Source organism: Camelina sativa, chromosome 17, assembly GCF_000633955.1.
Source record: "Camelina sativa cultivar DH55 chromosome 17, Cs, whole genome shotgun sequence".
Taxonomy (NCBI): domain Eukaryota; kingdom Viridiplantae; phylum Streptophyta; class Magnoliopsida; order Brassicales; family Brassicaceae; genus Camelina; species Camelina sativa.
The window spans coordinates 15,516,898-15,537,616 of record NC_025701.1 but is presented as its reverse complement, the minus strand read 5'-3'; the positions used below and the strand labels follow the sequence as shown (position 1 = coordinate 15,537,616).

Below are 20,719 nucleotides of genomic sequence, written 5' to 3'. Positions count from 1 at the left end.
TAGTCCAGCTACGTCGACGTAATCTACCGGTGGCTCCGACCTGAGCTCGACAATGGCGCCTTCATTGCAGAACTTCTTCCCCAAAAGTGATGACATTGAGGTCTGTGATTATTATTTCCCCCCCCGTTAAATTGCAGATACTAAGCTTTCCGATGATTGGAATGTACAATGACCATTAGCTTTTCTTCTTGTTTGGTAGAGATTGTAACTTTGTAAGCTTAAAGCTGCATTCGCATTATCTATGAACACTGAACACGCACATACAGTAATAGGACAGGATTTGACAGTACAACATAATTAGACCAGAGCTGTAGAATGTCATCAGATTGTGGAGTGGTGGTCACATTTCTCTTATCGATTGGGTCATTTGTTCTTAGGAAACTAAGATCACAGTTATGAAACATGACTCGAGAGACACGATTAGACTTGGTAAAACCGTCTAGTTAGACTCTGTTGTGCAATTCTTGAAATCTTCTGTAACCACTTTTATAGATCTCATAAAGACTCCACAACACTACTCTTCATCTTCCCAATGAGTGTTACCCACCCTTTCCAAAATAGGATGCTGCTTAAGTATCCTCGGGTGAAACACGCGAAAGGTGAAGTAGAGTCGACTCTTTGTTGTGATATGTTTCTAGAAACATTTAGGTTTGGGCTTAGGATTTGTTCACAGAATGCTAATTAAATGTTTTTTTTTGTTAACATCAATGACAACTGAGGTATCAATGCCATGTTATACAACTACTAAGGTGACATCTTTGGTGTCGGTTTACAGTATTTCAGTCCTGCAACTGTTTGCTGACGATCATTGCAAATTGTGGATAATGAATGATAATTATGAAACCTTTAGAGAATAAGACTTATGGAATATTGATTTCTTGTCCTGTGAACGTTTTATTCTTCTTTTGTAAACGTTTCAAGTAAAGTGCTTTTTGGTTAACACCAATTTCAACTGAGGCATCAATGCCATGTTATACAACTACTAAGGTTACATTTTTGGTGTCTGTATACATCGTACTTCCTCTTTTAGTTCTGCATCTGTTTCTCTGTGCACTGTAGAACTTTTTATTGGCTGGGCTGCCTGAGCATATGTTTTTAGATTGTGGTTTAGATGATGACTTGAGAATAACCATTCCCAAACGTGTATAATGAAATTATAATCATGTAAGTCTCTAGAAGAAAATATATTATATAATAGGGACAGATTGTTTTCTTGTCCTGTAAACGTTTTACACCATTGGTCAGATGATTTTCGGTGTACAGGATATTTCCGAATAACAAGTATGTCACTGTATATTTTTTATGGTGTTCTGATCTAACAGTAATATCTCAATTCTTTGATAAGGAGCTAGGGATAGGGAATTTATGCATATGAGAAGGTTTGAGGTATCTTTAGTTATTTGGATCTCTCCCTCAGGCAGTTGCAGAGCTTCCAACATGAGATTTAATAAGATTCATATGGAGTTAACCAATTCTTATACCCACTAGCCTCGCTTTCAGATCCAAAGGAATGTAGAAGTCAACTCTCAAGAAGACTGAATAAATATATGCAACTCGTTGAAGTCTTGTTTCTTGGATACTGAACCATATTTTATTTACTAACAAAACAAGCCAAGATGTAAAAAATTAGAATTGTTAGGCTATATTTTGTTGAAAGTGGTGTTAATAATGCTTTCGGAATCATATAGTCTTAGTAGTTATAGCCTTAGGTGTTCTTCTAGTAGTTCTGCAAGCGAAAGGCTGAAGAGATTTTTCTAATATTTCTGCTCATATTGTAAATAAATCCAGGTAGAGAGGCTGGGTTGCAATTATCCCCTAACTTTGGCAAGTTGCCTAATACAAGCAATGACTAACCCATGTGTTTAGTCTTAACCTCAACTTAGTCAACCTGCATTTCACATTTTCACAATTTTCGATATATGCATATATTTCTCACTATATTTCTGTATGTGCATTCGTAGTTAAGGAGGCTTTCAGTTATATATCTTTGTGGTGTTTCAAGTCACTTGAACCCAATCTTCCATGTCTGAGCTTACAACGTCATGATTATGTCGAAAATTTTCCTTCTCTGCTTTATTCTTACACTTATCTACTTTGTATTTACAGTATCTGCTTCTCCTTCTCTACACCCAGATGAAGGTTTCATAGTTTCAAAGCACTATCTCATATATATGTGTCACGAAGTTGTCCTCTCTTTGTGAACTTGATTGTGTTTCTGGTTTGCTGTCTTCGCCAGTGGAAGCCCTTAAGGATGTCGCAGCAACACTGGGTGTGAAGCACTTGAACCTAAATGAAGATCCATGTCTCACAAAGACTCTGGTAATACCTCAAGGAGTTCTGAATGAAGGACAGAACAGCACAATCAGATGTGACTGTCATTTCGATAACTACAGCACTTGTCATATCACACACTTGTAAGAAACTAACCATTCAAGAAAAGGAAACTAACCGTTCTTCTGCTTATTTCTCTGGGTTTGTGACCCATTTACTATGTACCTCATGTCTAGTGTCCTCAAGAAATTCAGTCTACCAGGTAGACTTCCTCCGATGCTGTACAAGTTTCAGTATCTTGAATCGATGTGAGGATAGTTTTCAGTGTTTCAACTATTTTCAGTTTCTACTGCTATCGTTGACGAATCGTCCTAATGGCTGGAACACTTTTGCTTGTTTTTGTAGTGACTTATACCATAATTACCTTTATGGCTCAATTCCTATGGAATGGTCGTCACTGCCTTACCTCAAATCTATGTAAATCTTTGCTCTCAAGTTTCTTTATTAGTAGGAAAGTAAGAAAAGCTTCTGAAGTTACTTGAAATGTTTCTCTCTGCAGCTCTCTCTGCGCAAACCGCTTATCAGGAGACATTCCCAAAGGATTGGGGAAGTTTATTAACCTCACCCTTTTGTATGTTTTTTACCATTATTTTGTTGATCTTATGATTACATATAAAGTTTTGTCCTTTCTGAAAACTAAATCTAGTGTCCGTTTGTATTATTTCAGAACTCTTGAAGCCAATCAATTTTCTGGAACTATTCCTAAGGAACTTGGGAACCTAGTGAATCTACAAGGATTGTACGTAAGACTGTTTTTAAATCAAACAGATTCCTGAGTGATTTTATCTAATATGATCCATTTGATTTTGTTTTGTTGATTCCAGAGGACTCTCTTCCAACCAACTTGTTGGAGGCCTCCCCAAGACATTAGCAAGACTAAAAAAGCTAACTAATCTGTAAGATCATCTTTCTCTTGTATTTTATCTTAAAATCTTTGAAATGTGTTCATTATGTCTAATTGCTTTTCGTTCTATTGTTTACAGCATCTTAAGTGATAACCGCCTGAACGGATCGATTCCAGAATTTATCGGGAACTTATCCCAACTTCAAAGATTGTGAGTAAAGTAACTTTCTTTTGCATTACACTTAAATAGTATGTAGTTTTACATTTCAATGTTCGTCTGACTTGTGCTAATAACGTTGTATCAGAGAACTCTACGCGAGTGGCCTTAGAGGACCTATTCCAGACTCCATTTTTCATCTGGAGAATTTGATCGACCTGTAATTTACTTTATCCAATAATTTTGTAAGTTGCAGAAGCCTATGCTCTTTTTTGAAACGAAACTGTGGCGTTTTCTTTCTATGCAGGAGGATCAGTGACACGGCTGCAGGATTGGGACATGTTCCTCAGATAGCTAGCAAGAGCCTCACACATTTGTATGTGAAACATCTTTATGTCTCAAGTCCAGATACGATCCTATGGTCAAATACATATGCTTAGACTGATATTGATAATATTCAGGGTTCTGAGAAACTTAAACTTATCAGGACCAATACCAACCAGTCTCTGGGATCTGCCCCGTCTAATGACTCTGTAAGTCTCATGTTATTATCACTACGCATCTTGCTAAACTCTGTCCAATCTCTTATGATGCCTTTCTTTTTCGGGCTAGGGATCTTTCCTTTAATAGGCTGATTGGAGAAATTCCAGCATATGCAACCGCCCCGAGATACACGTAAGTCATAAAGTGTTAAAAAGGATTACCTATGCAATCGAAATGTACAAAAACTGTTGAAATAATCTCCTGGTTTCATTTTTCAGGTATTTGGCTGGAAACATGTTGTCTGGAAAGGTTGAAACAGGAGCTTTTCTTACTGCAAGCACAAATATGTATGACCAATCTTATTTTCTAGCAGTCATATACGTCGAAATATTTCTCGGTACTACACTAATCTCTCCTTTGCTTCTTGGCTCTAATATTCATATCATAATATATGCAGTGATCTGTCTTATAATAACTTCACGTGGTCTCCAATGTGCAAAGAGAGGAAGTATGTTCTTTTGTTGTTATCTTATCACCGCCTTTTGTCTTGTTTAACTTTCTGGATGCTTATAACATAAGTATTCATGCAGAAATATAAACACATATGAGAGCTCACACTCAAAAAACCGTTTGTAAGAACATTTGTCAATCTTATTAATCACTGAATACTTCGTGTACTGTTATTAAACTGTTGCCCTTAATAACAGAACCAGACTTCTGCCATGTTCTGCAATAAAGCAATGCCAAAATTGTAGGTTCTTTTGCTTTTCTATTAATTTTCCAAATACCCATTTTCGAGTGTCTGCATATGAACCATGGAAAATGTTTACTTTCCACAGATAGTAGATCTCTGCATATAAACTGTGGGGGACCTAATGTAACTATCGAAAACTCTAGTGGAAAGTTTCTGTACCAGGGTGATAACTATGGACTTACAGGTTCAGCTATGAACTATCATAGCACAAACTGGGGGTTCAGCAATACTGGTGACTTTATGGATGATGCAATAACCGAAGATAGATACTCAGTTTCATCAGAATCTGTAGTATCAGCTAAATATCCTGAGCTTTATCAGACAGCTCGGCGTTCTCCTTTGAGTTTGGCTTACTTTGCATTTTGCTTTGAAAATGGAAGCTACAACGTGAAACTCCATTTTGCAGAGATTCAGTTCTCAGATGAGGAACCATACGGTAGACTAGCGAAACGAGTTTTCAACATTTACATTCAGGTACATATAGCCTTCTGTCGCAGATTCTTTAAGAATCCCTTTTCAGAGTTTTTAGCTGATTGTTGAAGTTATAAACTTTACTATCTGTCCAGGGGAAGTTAATTTGGGAGGATTTCAACATCAGAGAGGAGGCTAATGGAACTCACAGAGAAGTTGTAAGAGAAATAAACACTACCGTGATAGATAACACTTTAGAGATACGGCTTTACTGGGCAGGGAAAGGCACGATGATCATTCCTCAAAGAGGGTACTATGGCTCTCTTATCTCTGCGATCTCAGTCTGTCCCAGTGAGTTAAAAGTTCTGTGAAAGTAAACATCACATTTCCCTGAGATGTCTTTACCCTAATTGTTTACTTGTTCTTGTTTTATCAGGTTCAGAATCTGAATGCGGTGGTATGAAGAAGAAATCTCAAGTCGTTGAGTCCTTATATATTCCTTCTAAAGCCTGCATATGGGTTAATCTTTTCTCTTTGTTTTCTTCTGTCCACCTTCAGTTCCGTTGCAGATTCTTCCAGTAAGAAAAAATCATAAACCAACAAAATATCCTCTCATTCTTGGCTTAGCAGTCTCTCTTGCTTTCTTGCTCCTCGGCTTATTATGTTGGATAAAGTGTGTTAGCAATGCAAATGCAGCAGAACGAGGTACTGATTCACTTGAATCCGCTACTTAACAACTATGTAAAGTTCTGTTACCGGATATTTATTGCTTAAATAAAGAGCTTAAAGGAGCTAATCTAATAACAGGTTCCTTCAGTTTGAGGCAACTAAAAGTTGCAACTAACAATTTTAATCCCTTGAACAAGCTTGGAGAAGGCGGCTTTGGATCTGTTTATAAGGTACAAAAAAGTCTTCAAGCTTTAGAAATCAATGTTAGTATTCTTAAAAACAGGTGACGTTAAAGCCAAAAGTTTTACAATGCAGGGACGATTACCAGATGGAACAATGATTGCGGTAAAGAAGCTATCTTCCAAATCACATCAAGGTAACAAAGAGTTTGTAACCGAGATCGGTATGATCGCTTGCCTGCAGCACCCGAATCTTGGGAAGCTTTATGGATGCTGTGTTGAGAAGAACCAGCTGCTTCTTGTCTATGAGTACTTGGAGAACAATTGTCTTTCTGATGCATTATTTGGTAAATTGTCTGATAGATGAGTGAACCAAATCCTTTGACTGCATTCTCTTCTTTCTTGAGATTGATTGTTTGCTTGTTAACTGTCAGAGCAGGAAGAAGCAGTCTGAAACTAGAATGGAGAACAAGACACAAAATATGCTTAGGAATCGCGAGAGGGATTGCTTTCCTTCATGAAGATTCGGCAGTTAAGATCATTCACCGAGACATTAAAGGGACAAATGTTCTGCTTGACAAGGATCTGAACTCAAAGATCTCAGATTTCGGGTTGGCCAGGCTCCATGAAGACGATCAGAGTCACATTACCACCAGAGTTGCTGGAACAATGTCAGTCTTACAGTCAGTCATATACACTTGAATCCTACTTATGATGATAATGTAACAGTTACTGTTGTTATGGTTGCAGAGGATACATGGCTCCTGAATATGCAATGAGAGGTCACCTAACAGAAAAGGCAGACGTTTACAGCTTTGGTGTGGTGGCAATGGAGATTGTTAGCGGAAAGAACAACACAAAATACATGCCAGATGACGAATGCTGTGTTGGCCTTCTCGACTGGGTACTGATTCAGTCCTTTTCTCCACAAGAACTCTGCTTTCTCTCAAATATAAAGTTTTCTATATTTTCAATTTCAGGCATTTATGCTGCAAAAGAAAGGGGATTTCACAGAGATTCTGGATCCGAGGCTGGAAGGAAAGTTCGACGTGATGGAGGCAGAGAGAATGATAAAAGTTTCACTTTTATGCTCAAACAAGTCTCCGACTATAAGGCCAAGCATGTCAGAAGTTGTAAAGATGCTTGAAGGGGAGACTGATATAGAGCAGATCATATCAGACCCTGGAGTGTATGGTGATGACTTGCGCTTCAATCCATCATCATCTTTGCCTTCGGATGGTATCATGTCGATTCCGTCATCCTCTGAATCTGCTTATGATCTCATACAGATCAAGGATCTGTACCCACTCAGTTCCGAGTCCATTGTCTTTACTAGGTAGAGAGTGAAAAAAAAAGAAAAAAACAACAACCAATAATACAATATATTTTCTTCTTTCGTAGGCTGACACGTTTACTTAGATTGACTTATCTATTTTTTTATTTTTTTTTGTCATTTTAAAAACTTCAAACTAATGTATATGTAAAAACTCGTGTATGTGTTTCAGATTCTAAAAACGGATACAAGTTTCTAAAAACTTTGGATAAGTAAACCTAAGTATACAATTCTATACTAGAACAAAATGATATTTCGTTGTGTCATCTATAACTAGCTGGAGTCTCGTGCAACGCATTTGTNGGTTTTTTTTTTTTTTTTTTTTTTTTTAACATTGATATATTTATAAAGTAAATGGTTTGTTTAGTTTGTAATTAATTATTAATTATGTGTTTATTTTATTTGAGAATGGACTTATTTCTTTTTCCTTTGTTTATTTTTTTTTGGCTAATTTAGAATTGAGATTTTGACCAGAAATGCCATTTTCCTCAAAAAAAACTTTTCACAAATGCCATTTTGCTTATTCCTTCTTAAAAATGCTATTTTCTCACATAAGAGGGAGATGTAAGAAGACTAAATTAACCCTTTGACTTAAAGAAATGAGAAAAATAAAATAAAAATTATTGACTTTGGGCATGTGGTTTGAAATAAACAAAAATGGTGATGATGTGATTGTTTTGTACGTATGCCAAAGGGAAATTAATGCAGAATTTTTTTCTCTTTAATTAAGCTATATTAGAGTAATTGTCATTGTTCAACATTAAACGTAAACACATCTGGGAAAAAAAAGAAATGAAGTCGTGGAGTTCTCTGGCGCAGTAACATTGTTGACCTCCAGAGTTGACCAATGTCACGCTGAATGTCTTCGGATCTCTGTGATGGACAACAAAAATGTTAGTTTGATGGACTTATTGTTTGAAAATAAAAATTGGTCCATATGGAACTTAATAGACAACATGGCTCGATAGACAAAAAGTAAGCATACTATATTCCATAAATAAAAATGCAGTGGACTAAACAATGATAAAACTAGTCCATAGAGAAGTACCTTGTTTGTTGTCCTCCACTAGTTCACCAATGTCAGGCTGAACAGATTCAGACATGTGCGGTGGACAACACACATGTGAGTTCGATGGACTTAAAGTTTTAAAACAAAAATGGTCTATCAGGAACTTAATAGACAACATGGTCAGATAGACAAGAAATAAACCTATTGCGGTGTAGAAATGGATATACAGTGGACTTAACCATGATCAAAACTAGTCCATAGAGACATACCTTCTTTGTGCAGTAACATGTTGTCCTCGGCGAGTTCACCAGTGTCAGGTTGAATGTCTTCAAACCTGTGCGATGGACAAAACATATGTGAGTTTGATGGACTTATAGTTTTAAAACAAAAATTGGAACTTAATAGACTAAATAGATGGATAGACAAAAAGTAAGCGTACGATGGACCAGAAATGTAGTGGACTAAACAAAGATAAACTTGTTTGTAAAGACATACCTTCTTTGTGCAATAACATTGCTGTCCTCCGGGACTTCACCAATGTCAGTCAGAACATCTTTAGACCTGTGGGATAGACAACAAAATGTTAGTGTGATGGACTTAATGTTTTAAACTAAAAATTGGTCCATCAGGAATTTAATAGACAAAAGTGTTGGATAGACAAAAAGTAAGCATACTCTTGTCCACAAATAAAAATACAATTGACCAAAAAGATAAAAATAGGTCCATAGAGATACCTTCTTTGGTCAGTCATATTGTTTTCCTCCGGGAGTTCATCAATGTCAAATTAGGCGTTTTCAGAGCTATACAATGGACAACAACCATGTTAGTAGAAAGTGCCATGATGGACAAAAAAAGTAAGCTTAGTTCCATTGTGAAAGCATCAAGACTTACCTAGTTGGGGTATGGGCAAGTCTGTCATCCTCTAATCTCAGACTTAGGGGTTAGGGAGGGGAGGGGGTTAGGATATCTACAGATTATACAAAACGAAATACATGTTAGAGAACCTATCCCAAATAGGTTTATCAGAATTTGATCCGTCAACTAAAAATTGTATGGTCCAACTTGTTCACTAAGCAGATCTTGTCACTAAAAACACCAATGACAAAATATTGTAAGGAACAAAATTATGTTAGGACAAATACATGTTTGGCCGTTGAATCTGTTCTACCGGAAGCACAACAAGTTTGCTATAGGATAAGTAAATCAAAGGACAATTTTTGTCCGTCAGCGAAAGTATATCTAGTCCAGTAAATAGGTCTAAGGACAAGTTTTTGGTGGAAAAACCTGGTTGGGTGTTGGATTTGGTCCTTCGGAGATTCAGCATGTGTGTGTTTGGGGTCGCAAAATACCAAAATCAGAAAACCTAAAATAGCAAAATAGTTGTCTATCATACCAAGCCTCGACTCTGGAAGTAGACAACATGCGTTGGTCGTCTGGCGGAGGTAGGCAGATCAGAAGAAGGATATGGAAGGGAAGAAGAATTATGTGACTTAAGTATTTATGAATAGAAGGTTGATGGTCCATTACATGCAGCCGGCGGAACGAAAGAGATGGAGGTTCGTCGCCGGAGTGTAGAGAGCGATTGAGATGGAAGAACATGATCTTGTGTTGGAGGAAGATGAGTAGTCTGCGATCGAATCTAGGTTTGTGTGTTTTCGTTTAACGATGGGGGATTTAATTATTTATCTGTTTTATCTCAACTCTCCATAAAAGAAATTAATTAGATTTAGGGGGTGTTATTGGATTGTGGTTTTTAAAGGAGTTTGATGTATTTAAGAATCAGGTGTTATTCAATTGGGTATTTTTAAAAATCCATTAAAATCTAGTGTTATTCAATATCTACTGGATTTTGTGTGATTTTGGATTTCAACGTACTTTGCTTCTAAAATATGAACAAACACAATACCACACTTTTCTCAATCATTTCATTTTCTTCTCCTCTCTTTAGATGGATCTCTAGCCTTTGACATATTATTGTTTGATTTTTTTTCTCAATCCTTTTATATAATCACACTTATTCATCAGATATGTATTATTTTTGAGAATTTTTTTTTTTGTTCTTTAACTTTTTTTTCTGGGTTCATGATCTATAACTTTTTTTTTTGGTTTATGATATAATCACACTTTTTTTTTCTGGGTTCAATCTCTGTTTCTTCCTCCTCAAACCCTTTGTATATAATCACACTTATTCATCAGATCTGTGTTTTTTTGTATTCTTTAATTTTTTTTTTCTGGGTTCATGACATCTGGGTTCTTTAATTACACCAAAAATCTGGATTGAAAACAAATACAGTTTAATTCAAGTTTTCTATGACATGTGTAAAAGTCTGGGTGTTATTAATTTAATATAATTTTGGTGTATAACACAGTTTATGGATATATATATATTTTTTTCTAACAATAACTTTTTAAAAAATCCATAACAATCACCAAAAATACATTATCAATGACTTTCAAATCCACCTTATATGCATTATAAAGTCCACACAAATGCATTAGACTTTTAAATCCACTAATGTCCTGGATTAATTAAAATCTATTAAAATCCTCAATCCAATAACACCCCCTTAGATTACAAAATAAAGAGGGTATAAGGATCATTTAAATAGAGGGTTGTAGCAGGCGGGACAAGGGTTTCTAATAAGTGGCATAATAGAAAAAGTTTGGTATTGTGTATGGCATAAATGATAATTTTCTTTTTGGAATTTGTTTATTTTTATTTAATTATGTTTAGTTATAAATATCTAAATATTTCCTCACAACTTTTTGGAATGAATGATCCTAGAAGTAAGAACCCAATACAATAATTAATAAATTGTATTATTATTCATCTTTGTTTTATTGAATTAAAAAATATATTAAAGCATATATAGAATATCTCTATTATACTTTTAGAACATGTTGTTTTGTGATATAAAATCGTATTACAATAGATTCATGGTGAAATTTGTGATTGTAAGATAGTGTTAATATTTTCATGTCCTTGTAGATCTCTAAGATATATTGAGCATTCATTGTCTTTTAACCACTTCTACATCAAGTTTTCTTGTAGCATTTGGATTGTGATCTTTGATTTCCAAAAAAACATTAAGTAGTTTAGGGTTGTCCTCTCCAAATGATAGAATATATACTTGTATACATCTGTTAAATTGTTGATTAAACATACCAAAGATTGTTTCGTCGATGTCATAAAAAGTAAGATAGAAGTCGATGTGTATCTTTTGGTTATAGTATGTGTAATGCCGTATATGTTTAATTTGGTTGGTTTAAGAGGAGTTGTTAATTAAACCAAGCTCAATTGTATATGTGATCATATGGTTTAATTGAGTTTTGTTTATTAAACCAAAACTAAACCAAAAGCCCTAAGTTTCTCTTTTAAAAAGAGAGGGACGAGCTTGTTGGCCGTCACGTACGAGGGGGAGAGAGCGAAGCTGTTGTTAATGACGTGAGAGCGAGAGGAGGGGGAGGAAACCCTAGTGGACGTCGAAAGAGAAAGAGATGGAGGTTGGGAGAGTGAGATGTGGTCAACATGTTGTTGTGGTTCCGTGTAGAGTTGCGGTGTCGTTGTTGTGTGTACGTGTGCGACTTCGGATCTGGGACAAGGAGAGAGAGCAGACCGGAGCAGGGAAACCTGGGTTATAGCCGTCGCATATACTAATGGGGAAAGAGGCGGAGTTGAGGCTCGGTGGTGGCGTGGAAGGAAAAGAGAAGCGGAGCTTCGGTGGTGGCGTGTGAGGAAGAGAGAGAGAACGTGAGTTAAGATGTGTTCATGTTGTCTTCCGACGCATGAGGAAGAGAAGCAACCAGAGTCTTAGAGCCAGCGTGCTTGTGCTGTTATCAGGAAAGAGAGAGATGGTGAGAGAAGAGAAAGCCGTGAGGAGAGAGAGAACGGGTCGTGGGGAGGAGAGAGAGAACGAGAAGCAACGGCGGCGGGGAAGCCTCTCGTGGGTCTGATTAGTCATGTCATGGCTTTGGAAGCTTTGTTAGTGGTGGAAGAACAGAGCTGGAGTGAACAGAGGTGACGAGGAGAAAGAAAGTAAAAGAAGGTTGAAGATAAAAGCAGTGTGGAGGAGTCCACTTTGGAGGCTCTTCGGCGCCGTATCTGATATTATTCCGGGAATAAAATGATAGTGGCGTAATCTCCATCAAGCCAAGAGCTGTGTTTAAAAAAGCGTCGCCTAGGAGCGCCTGGGCGAGAGGCGAGGTGATTATAAGGGTGTAGCGCCTCTAGTAGATGAGGCCAGGCGGTAGACCAAAGGCGCTCGCTTCGGGACGCCTTGCCATGGAGCCCGCCTCATCTCGCTTAGCGCCTGCAATTGTAATAGGTAATATATAGTTAAAACTCAATATCTTCTCAATATTTTCTCAATATTTGTTTACTTAAATTGTTTCTAAAATGATTTTGTTGATTGCCGTGAATTTATTGCTAGAAGCCCTAAACTTTTTTTGCATATAAAGTCAAACTTCACTATTAGTCTCTCAGAGCTTCTCCAACGGTGCGGATGTTATTTTGAGGTTTTAAAATTTTTTAAGAATATATTTTGTACTTTTCGAAAATAAGAACTTGTGAAAAACTAATTAAAATTTTGCTTCTCCAATGGTGAAGCTCTAGTTATTGGATTCTTAATTGTAAAAAAATATATTATTTATGAAATGAAATTATTTTAAGTAAAACATAATTCCACTCTCTAGTGAGAATCCAACACAAGAAAGTGTGCAGCTTCATACTTTGTTGCTATGTATCCGAATTTGGAGGAGCTGTATTTCCTATGTACTCCTGTTAGTTTATCCCTTGCAGCTTTCTGATGCAGCCTTACCATTCTTCTACAACATTCTCTCTGCAACAACAAACACAAATCGACTCAAAGATCAGTTTATGTATGTGATTTCGTTATGACTTACAGGATTCCCTTTTGTGCAAATGGATAATAATGACTTACAGGAGCTGATGTTCAGAGTAGTGACTGTGGAATTCACAAGTGTTGTTCCATTCACTGAAGCCATGGATTGTACATTGAGCTGTGTACACTGCAGTGGCGGCTAGCAAGGATGGTGAATACCAATGCATTTTGTAGTCCACAAGGGCAAGCTCGATCAAGAACGACGCCAAGATCTCAAGCTGTTTCAAGTAAACAAGATAGTTGTAATTCATAATGTTTGATGAGTATGTTAAATTACGTACAAGCCGATTCGCTGACCACAGTCGACGTTGAAACTCGGCGACGGTGGAGATGATGTTAAAACATCCGATCACCTCAGATAACCATACATCTCCTCCGATTGTCGTTCTGATGGTCGATCTCACAGAGATATTATCGGGAAAGAGAGAGAAGGAAGAAGAAAAATGAGTCGATATAATTTTTTTTAAGTATTAAAACATCATCAAACAATAAGCTGACACGTATCAATAAGAGCTGCCTCTTTTTGATCCGAAATTAGAACTGCCTCTTATTCTTTTCTGTGTTTTTGATTTATTTTTTGCCCAATTTTAACATAAGAGGCTTGATAAGAGGCCCCGTTGGAGAAGCTCTTAGTTTCATGATAGTTTTTCATCTCTGATCTAAGTCTCTACTCTCTAATCTTCCAACTCTTCCTCATCAACTCATCATGTCTGATTCAGTTCCTATTAAGGAACAAGATCCAGCTAGGAAACATGCAACTCCTGTTTCTTCCAAACCTGGTAGTTGGACGTGTAACTATTGTAAAAAAATCACAAGCGGTGGAGTACAACGTGCAAAACAGCACATTGTTGGTGGTTATAAAAAGGTTACTGCCTGCACTATGGTTTCCGATCATACAAAGGAAGAAGTCAGAAGTTTCATGCTTAAGAAGGCTGAAGCTAAAGCCACTACTCAAATGATGCCACCACCACCCAGTTTATATGATGAGTATGAGGAAGATGAAGATGAAGGTCAGACTAGTAAGCCACCGCCTTCAAAGAAACGTAAGGGTCCAATGGACATGTATGTATGTCCAACTCCTCCTGATGTCTTAAAAGGAAGAAAAGACAGAGAATAAGTTTTTGGAAAATCTAATAAGGAACTTAGGGACAGAGCATGTGCAGAGATTGCAAGGTGGTTTTATGATGCAAGCCTTCTTTTTAATGCGGTTAACTATGACAGTTTCAAATCTTCACTTGAATTTGTTGGTCAATATGGTTCTGGATTTAAGCCACCAACCATGTACGAGCTGTGTGTTCCTTTTCTGAAGAAAGAAGTAAAAGAAACAGAGAAGCAGTTGGTGGAACACAAAACATAATGGTCAAGTAAAGGCTGTTCAATCATGTCTGACGGATGGCGTGATTCAGTTGTACAAAAGGACATTGTCAACTTTCTGGTTAATTCGCCAAAGGGATCAGTGTTCGTCAAATCAGTTGATGTATCAACAGTTGTGAAAGATGCTCATTTTCTGTTTGATCATCTTGATCGTATGGTCGAAGAAGTTGGAGAATCTAATGTTGTCCAAGTGATAACTGATAACGCATCAAACTATATAAAAGCTAGTGAGTTTGTTATATCTTTAGGCTTTATAAAGTTTTGTTTTTTTTTCTTGATTGTGGCTGAGTCCTGTACTGATTTGTATTTTCTTACTTTGCAGGCCAATTACTAATGGCGAATCGACCACATCTGTATTGGCTTCTTTGTGCAGCCCACTGCATCGATCTCATGTTGGAGGATATAGGAAAAATTCCTATGGTGAAGACTGCAATCAAGAACTGCATCTACATGAATGACTACTTCTATAGTCACACTTCTCTTGTGAATATGATGAGGAAATTAACTCAAGGAAATTTACATAGACCGGCAGTTACTAGGTTTGCTACATTGTTCATCACATTGTCGCAGTATCACAAGCAGAGGAAAAACTTGAGGAGTTTTGTAACTTCCCAAGAATGGAATGATTCCAAGTGGTCAAAGGACTTAGGAGCAAGGAACGTGAAGAAGTTCATTATGCAAAACAGTTTTTGGCACCATGTGTTGTATGCACTCAAGTTGACAAAACCTCTAGTTAAAGTGCTTAGGTTGGTTGACGGAGAGAGAAAACCAGCTATGGGGTACATCTATAAAGCAATGGATAGAGCTAAAGAGGCCATTGCTAGGACTTTCAATGGGAGAGAAGAAAAGTACAAAGATGCATTTGCAATAATTGATAAGCGATGGGATTGTCAACTCCATCATCCTTTGCATGCTGCTGGCTACTATTTGAATCCAGAATTTCAATACAACAAAGAGTCTGGGGTGCATTGTGAAGAGGTGGAAAAAGGTTTCTACAACACCATTGAAAGGTTAGTTCCTTCACTTTCAACTCAAGACAAGTTGATAGTTGATAATATATAAGTTTGGTTTTGCTTGCATTCTATTAGTGCGATTGAATCATTTTTCCACATGGTTTTACTGAGAAGGTTTTTATTTTTATTTTTATTTTATTTATAAAATTGGTTTGTGTTATGGTTTTAAATATTTATTTTAATTATTATTCTTGTTTATCTTACTTGATAATGGGATTATTAGTTGTTATATATTTTTTGTATTTTATGGGTTGTATATTTTTTTGGTAAATATTATAAATTATTTTTTATTGAATCGGCTTTAATTGTATCAGTTTGTAGTCTTTGTGTGTAGGTGGTGTAACATATGAATAATTTATTGTCACTGTGAATTCTATTTTGTCCTCCTAATACCAACGACTATTGTAAACATAAATATATGTGAAACACAAACCAATTTAGAGTTTAAGGAAAATAAATTGGAACATAATATTCCAATTTAGAGTCAATTCTAGATTTGCCACATGTCAAGCTCACAAAGAAAAATTTAAAAAGTAACTCTACTTTATTATATATATATATATATATTTTGGGCATACACAACTTGATTAATAAGAAGAAGATAGTCTTACACTCTAATCATGGAGGAGTTTGAATAAAGAATCAGCTAAAACATTGGCTTAACGTGGGATAAAAGCAATAGAGAGAGAAGCAAAGGAGTTACATAACAAAGCAATATCATGAAGGATTCCTTTAAGCTCTGTAGTATCTTCCTTGGCTTTGATGAGTGACACCAGGACTTGAGAGTCCAATAGGGCAAGAACGAAACCATCCAAGAGGAGTCAGGGCTTGTAAGTGTCCATCCCATTCCGCAGAGACAAGAAATTGCAAACCTGAAACGATCCGACTCGTTTTTTATTAATTAATTAACCAGTGGTCCCATACTCACTAGCCACCTAACCACAACCAAACCAAAACAGCGGAAATAATCAAACAATACCATTAAACCAATTATCAATAAATAATAAACCAATAACCAATAATTCAATCCAACAGAGTCATAAAACATAAAATCAGCAACCTAGCAATGTTCTAATGACCCAACTCTAACAACCTAACAGAAGTCAGACCACAATCAACGAGCCACTAGAACATCTTCCTCTTCATCGCCTTGATTCCACGATCATACTTTGCTTTTACCTGCACCACAACACATATGAGATGCGTGAGTATTTTATAAACACTCAGTGAGACAATCCTCCCATTTACTGGGCTATACACACAAGCAATTGAGATAACTTCAGCCATCAAGCATCAATCAACAAACAAACAAAAAATCAGGACAACTGCATCGACCGACACCAACTGGGGTTGCATCGACCTACACAAGCTTGTGTGACCGATACAAGGTTCATCTGCATCAACTGACACTAACACTTCTTCGAACGATGCATGCTCGACATTTCACGAAAATCTTTAATTGCATCCATCGACGCCTCCACATGGCATCGACCGATGCTCCTAGATCAAATCGCGCCGTCCTCGCATTGCATCGACCGACGCACAAAGTGCATCGATCGACGTACATGCCGAGCATCATATTTCTAGAAGCTCCTCATCGGATCTCCGTCCCTTAACCACCAAAACACAATCCAATGCCACAAAGAAGCTTCCCAAAGCCTCTTGCGACTCAACAACGTTCTAACAAGACAAATACCACATAAAACAAGCAAATCAGAGAAATGTCAAGATTAGATAAGCCATTATCATGCACTCACCTTTGCCAAGAAGATTCTGACCCTAAGACGATAGATCTACGCTCCTAGCACGCTCCTACAACGATCCCAGCTACAGATCTCTCCAAGAACAGCCACAAATCTCTCAAAACTCTCAGGAACGCTTAAGAACTTCTTTCTCTCTTTATTTTTTTCCAAAAACGGCCAAACCCACGAGTTCCCACTTTTATACTTGATTCCAGGGTTTTCCTTAACTGATGCTAGGATTTTTGTATGTCCTAGGAGGTTCAATTAACTTTATGCAGTTGTAATACTTAAGGTGTCAATCCAGTTGGGAAACTTTACTAACAATTTAGATGCAATCAAGGAGTCACAAGTCAAGCCAAGTCAAAGAGTGGTTTTATGTCTAACAATCCTAGAATGATCAGAATACAAAACGGAAATGAACTATAGAACTAGAAACAAAAATGTATGACAAGAAGTAAACATAAGTCAAAACGAAAACGAGTCTAAGCAAGAACTAGATAGCAAAATCAGAAAAGATCTCAGGAATGCAATATCAATCAGGAAGATAGAAGTCCTAAGGATGGGGGTAATTGATGTCGCTGGAGTATCCTAGTCTACAGAGTGTTCAACATGCCATAAGCAAACTATTCCTAAACAATGAACATCACGACTTAGCTAATCCAATCTCTTGACAGAAGCTACTCAGACTCAACCACTTCCAAACCTAGCTCTCGCTAGAGAAACATGTTCAAGCAGGCATGACAAACAAGTTCATTCACGTCAACAAACATCCTAGACAACTAATCTCTTAGGCTAGGAATGTAAGTCTCTGGCACTAGTTGGTCAGACATTTCATCAAACAGCTTTTGGGTGTGGAAATGTCTAAGACCTAGTTCCAATTGATCAGAGAGAAACTAGTATTTTTAACTCTAGTCCAGAAGGGAATCATACAAATATAAGTTTAAACACCCTACATACTAAGATCCTCCACCTAATCTATCCCATCCTCAAGAACTCTAACACTACTCGGATCTAGAAATCATCATCAACGATACAAACTCAGAAAACATTGAATCAAGCATCATTATATAAATAAAAATGGGATGAACAACTTTGTAGAAGAAATCGAATGCAAAAACTGAATAAACTCTAAGATATATGATTACAAAGTCTCAAAACGTTTTAAGTGGCTAGGTAAACCTTAAGGAAAAGAACAAAAACGAGATAAGAGATGTCTTGGGCAAAGACTTAACAAAATGTATATATAGTCAACCATGGAAAGCCTTGAAACATAAAACGACAAGGTAAAGAGTCGGTTTGGGAATCTCCTGAAGCGTGTGAGACGGAGCGTCTTTCCTCCTGACATGTGCGATCGAGTCGGTGTGGCAAGGCAGATCGAGCGGTCGAGTGATGCGCGTGATGAGTGGCTCGAACGGGTGGCTCAACCGGGTGGCTCGACCGAGTGGCTCGAACGGGTGGCTCGACTGGGTGGCTCGAACGGGTGGCTCGACCCTGTGGCTCAAACGGGTGGCTCGACCGGGTGGCTCGAACGATGCATTTCTGACGTCTCCTAGATACCTGAAATACTCCGAAAAGCACAATGTATGCAAAGATGATGCAAGAACTACCTAAACATGCAAAGTGTATGAAAGAGCTGGAAAATGATGCAAAGCAACTAGTTATCCTAGCTAAATGCATGACAAATACATGCTAAGGAGAGGCAAAATATATACATATCACTAATTCCAAAACGCAGTGTTTAACTTAAACTCGCTTCACAAAAACCGACCCTGCAGCGACCAATACACATAGTGCATCGCGCACCTCCCAAACCGGGATTCTAATTTGCGGATGTTACAGAACCACACAACATCCACATGACGAACAAACTTCTGGGGAGGTCTTCGAGTTGTGACTTCAGCTGAGAACCTAAACTTTGGAGGTTGAGGAATTAATAGCTGAGCTTCATGCCATTCTCTAGGCTCTCTGATGGCTTTGAGGATGGTTCTTCTCCGGTAAACTGTCTTCCTTCAAAGAGGAGAAAGTTTATAGTTTTCCGTAAGTTTCACATAATCCATGGGAATAGAGGAGTTTCAGCTAGAACTTTGGGAGGAAGGTTGCTCATCTGATTAGCATTCTGAAAGAGCTCCAAAATAGTAGAAGGACCAGATTCATTAGGCTTTCGCAAACCCTAATGAATGTCACTAATTAGGAACATATTCATCTAATACTTTTGAAAAGAGGTAAGTTTGTAACTTGATTAAAAAATAAATTAGGAAACTCATTAAGGGTATATATATATATATATATATACATATATATCTATATATATACATGTATCCAAACAACTATTACAATTAATTATATATTATCCATATAACAAAACACACATAAAATATTATCGCATTAATTATAAAATGAGAAATATCCAAATAATGTTTCACAATTAATTATATACATTATTTAGAAGATTTTGTTAAGATTAAAAGTTATGATTTGCTATCATCTTTGTTTGGAAAAAAATTATTGTTATAAATTATCATACAATACATAAAACTAAGAAACATCATAATATATGATAATGCATATGTTGGGATTCTATTCTTTTAGAAATTACATATACTATTCAATTAATAAAAAAAAGTTGTGTTTAATGTCCCATATGGCCTAAAAGTTGTAGACAATGATCATGGTCTATTCACTCGGATTTAGATTTAATTTGATCTTATTTATAATATGACCATGAATCTTTTTGACCAAACAAAAAAGATTCACGGTCGTATTATATATAAAACCAAATTAAATCCAAATCTGTGTGAGTAGAAAACTTAACTTAACAAACATCTAAATTTAAAAATTTGTATTGGTTAGATTTGCTTCTTTAGTCGACTGGTTTAATTATACCAGATATAATATTTAAGAAACTTTTGAAATATTAATAATATTATAAATTATTAAACTTATAAAGGTTTCAAATATCACGAGACAATATTATGTCATGAAAAGTTTGGATTGGAATTAATAAAAATTGAAAATATTATTAATTCAATGCTAAAAGAAAATCTTCATTTTATTATTTTGTTAACACCACCAATAATACAATATTAGACATATCAAAATTAAATTAATTCAACTATGATATGTAAATAATATCCTCCTAGGAAAGTATCTTGTTAACGAGAAGCAAGTGGACTACTGATACTCTCACCTTTATTGTCTTCTTACTAAATTCGGATTCGAAGTAGGTCCCTGCATATAATTTATAATGTTGTCAAAAAAACAAAAAAGTGATTAACGGTTTACATCAGTGACTTTTCCTACTGTAGTTCGACTTCATCAAGTGGTGTTATCCCGCATAATAGAGAGATTTATAAATCAAAATTTGTCGATCCAAAATGTATATAATAAAAAAATAATCTTAGTGTTTATTAAAAAAACGAGTATACCATGTTTTTGTTTAGAGTGTAGTTTTAACGCTTACATGAACTTTATCACATACGGGAGAAAAAGCACAAGGAGACATTAAAATATAAGCGTTCA

The 20,719-nt window shown here is 36.5% G+C and overlaps 2 protein-coding genes across 3 annotated transcripts; both read left to right on the top strand.

Moving 5' to 3' along the window:
- Window positions 1,948–7,340, top strand: LOC104757312 (probable LRR receptor-like serine/threonine-protein kinase At1g29720). 2 transcript variants are annotated; one of them, XM_010480044.2, is made up of 25 exons: window positions 1,951–2,139; window positions 2,237–2,414; window positions 2,508–2,579; window positions 2,677–2,748; window positions 2,831–2,902; window positions 2,999–3,070; window positions 3,156–3,227; window positions 3,315–3,386; window positions 3,481–3,552; window positions 3,640–3,708; window positions 3,794–3,865; window positions 3,945–4,007; window positions 4,094–4,162; window positions 4,273–4,323; window positions 4,406–4,447; window positions 4,523–4,566; window positions 4,655–5,043; window positions 5,136–5,331; window positions 5,417–5,437; window positions 5,539–5,685; window positions 5,788–5,879; window positions 5,965–6,175; window positions 6,268–6,499; window positions 6,579–6,732; window positions 6,809–7,340. In XM_010480044.2, exons 1-25 carry the CDS (start codon window positions 2,043–2,045, stop codon window positions 7,166–7,168), a joined length of 2,991 nt encoding a protein of 996 aa, XP_010478346.1. In that variant the 5' UTR covers window positions 1,951–2,042; the 3' UTR covers window positions 7,169–7,340. The 2 variants fall into 2 exon arrangements, 1 of the variants encoding a protein (XP_010478346.1); XR_002036156.1 differs by lacking the exon at window positions 6,809–7,340 and having other exon boundaries at window positions 1,948–2,139; window positions 6,263–6,499; window positions 6,579–6,597.
- On the top strand, window positions 13,778–15,507 carry LOC104759520. Its single transcript, XM_010482430.1, has 3 exons — window positions 13,778–14,166; window positions 14,557–14,672; window positions 14,768–15,507. The coding sequence occupies exons 1-3, from the start codon at window positions 13,778–13,780 to the stop codon at window positions 15,505–15,507; spliced, it is 1,245 nt and encodes a 414-aa protein (XP_010480732.1).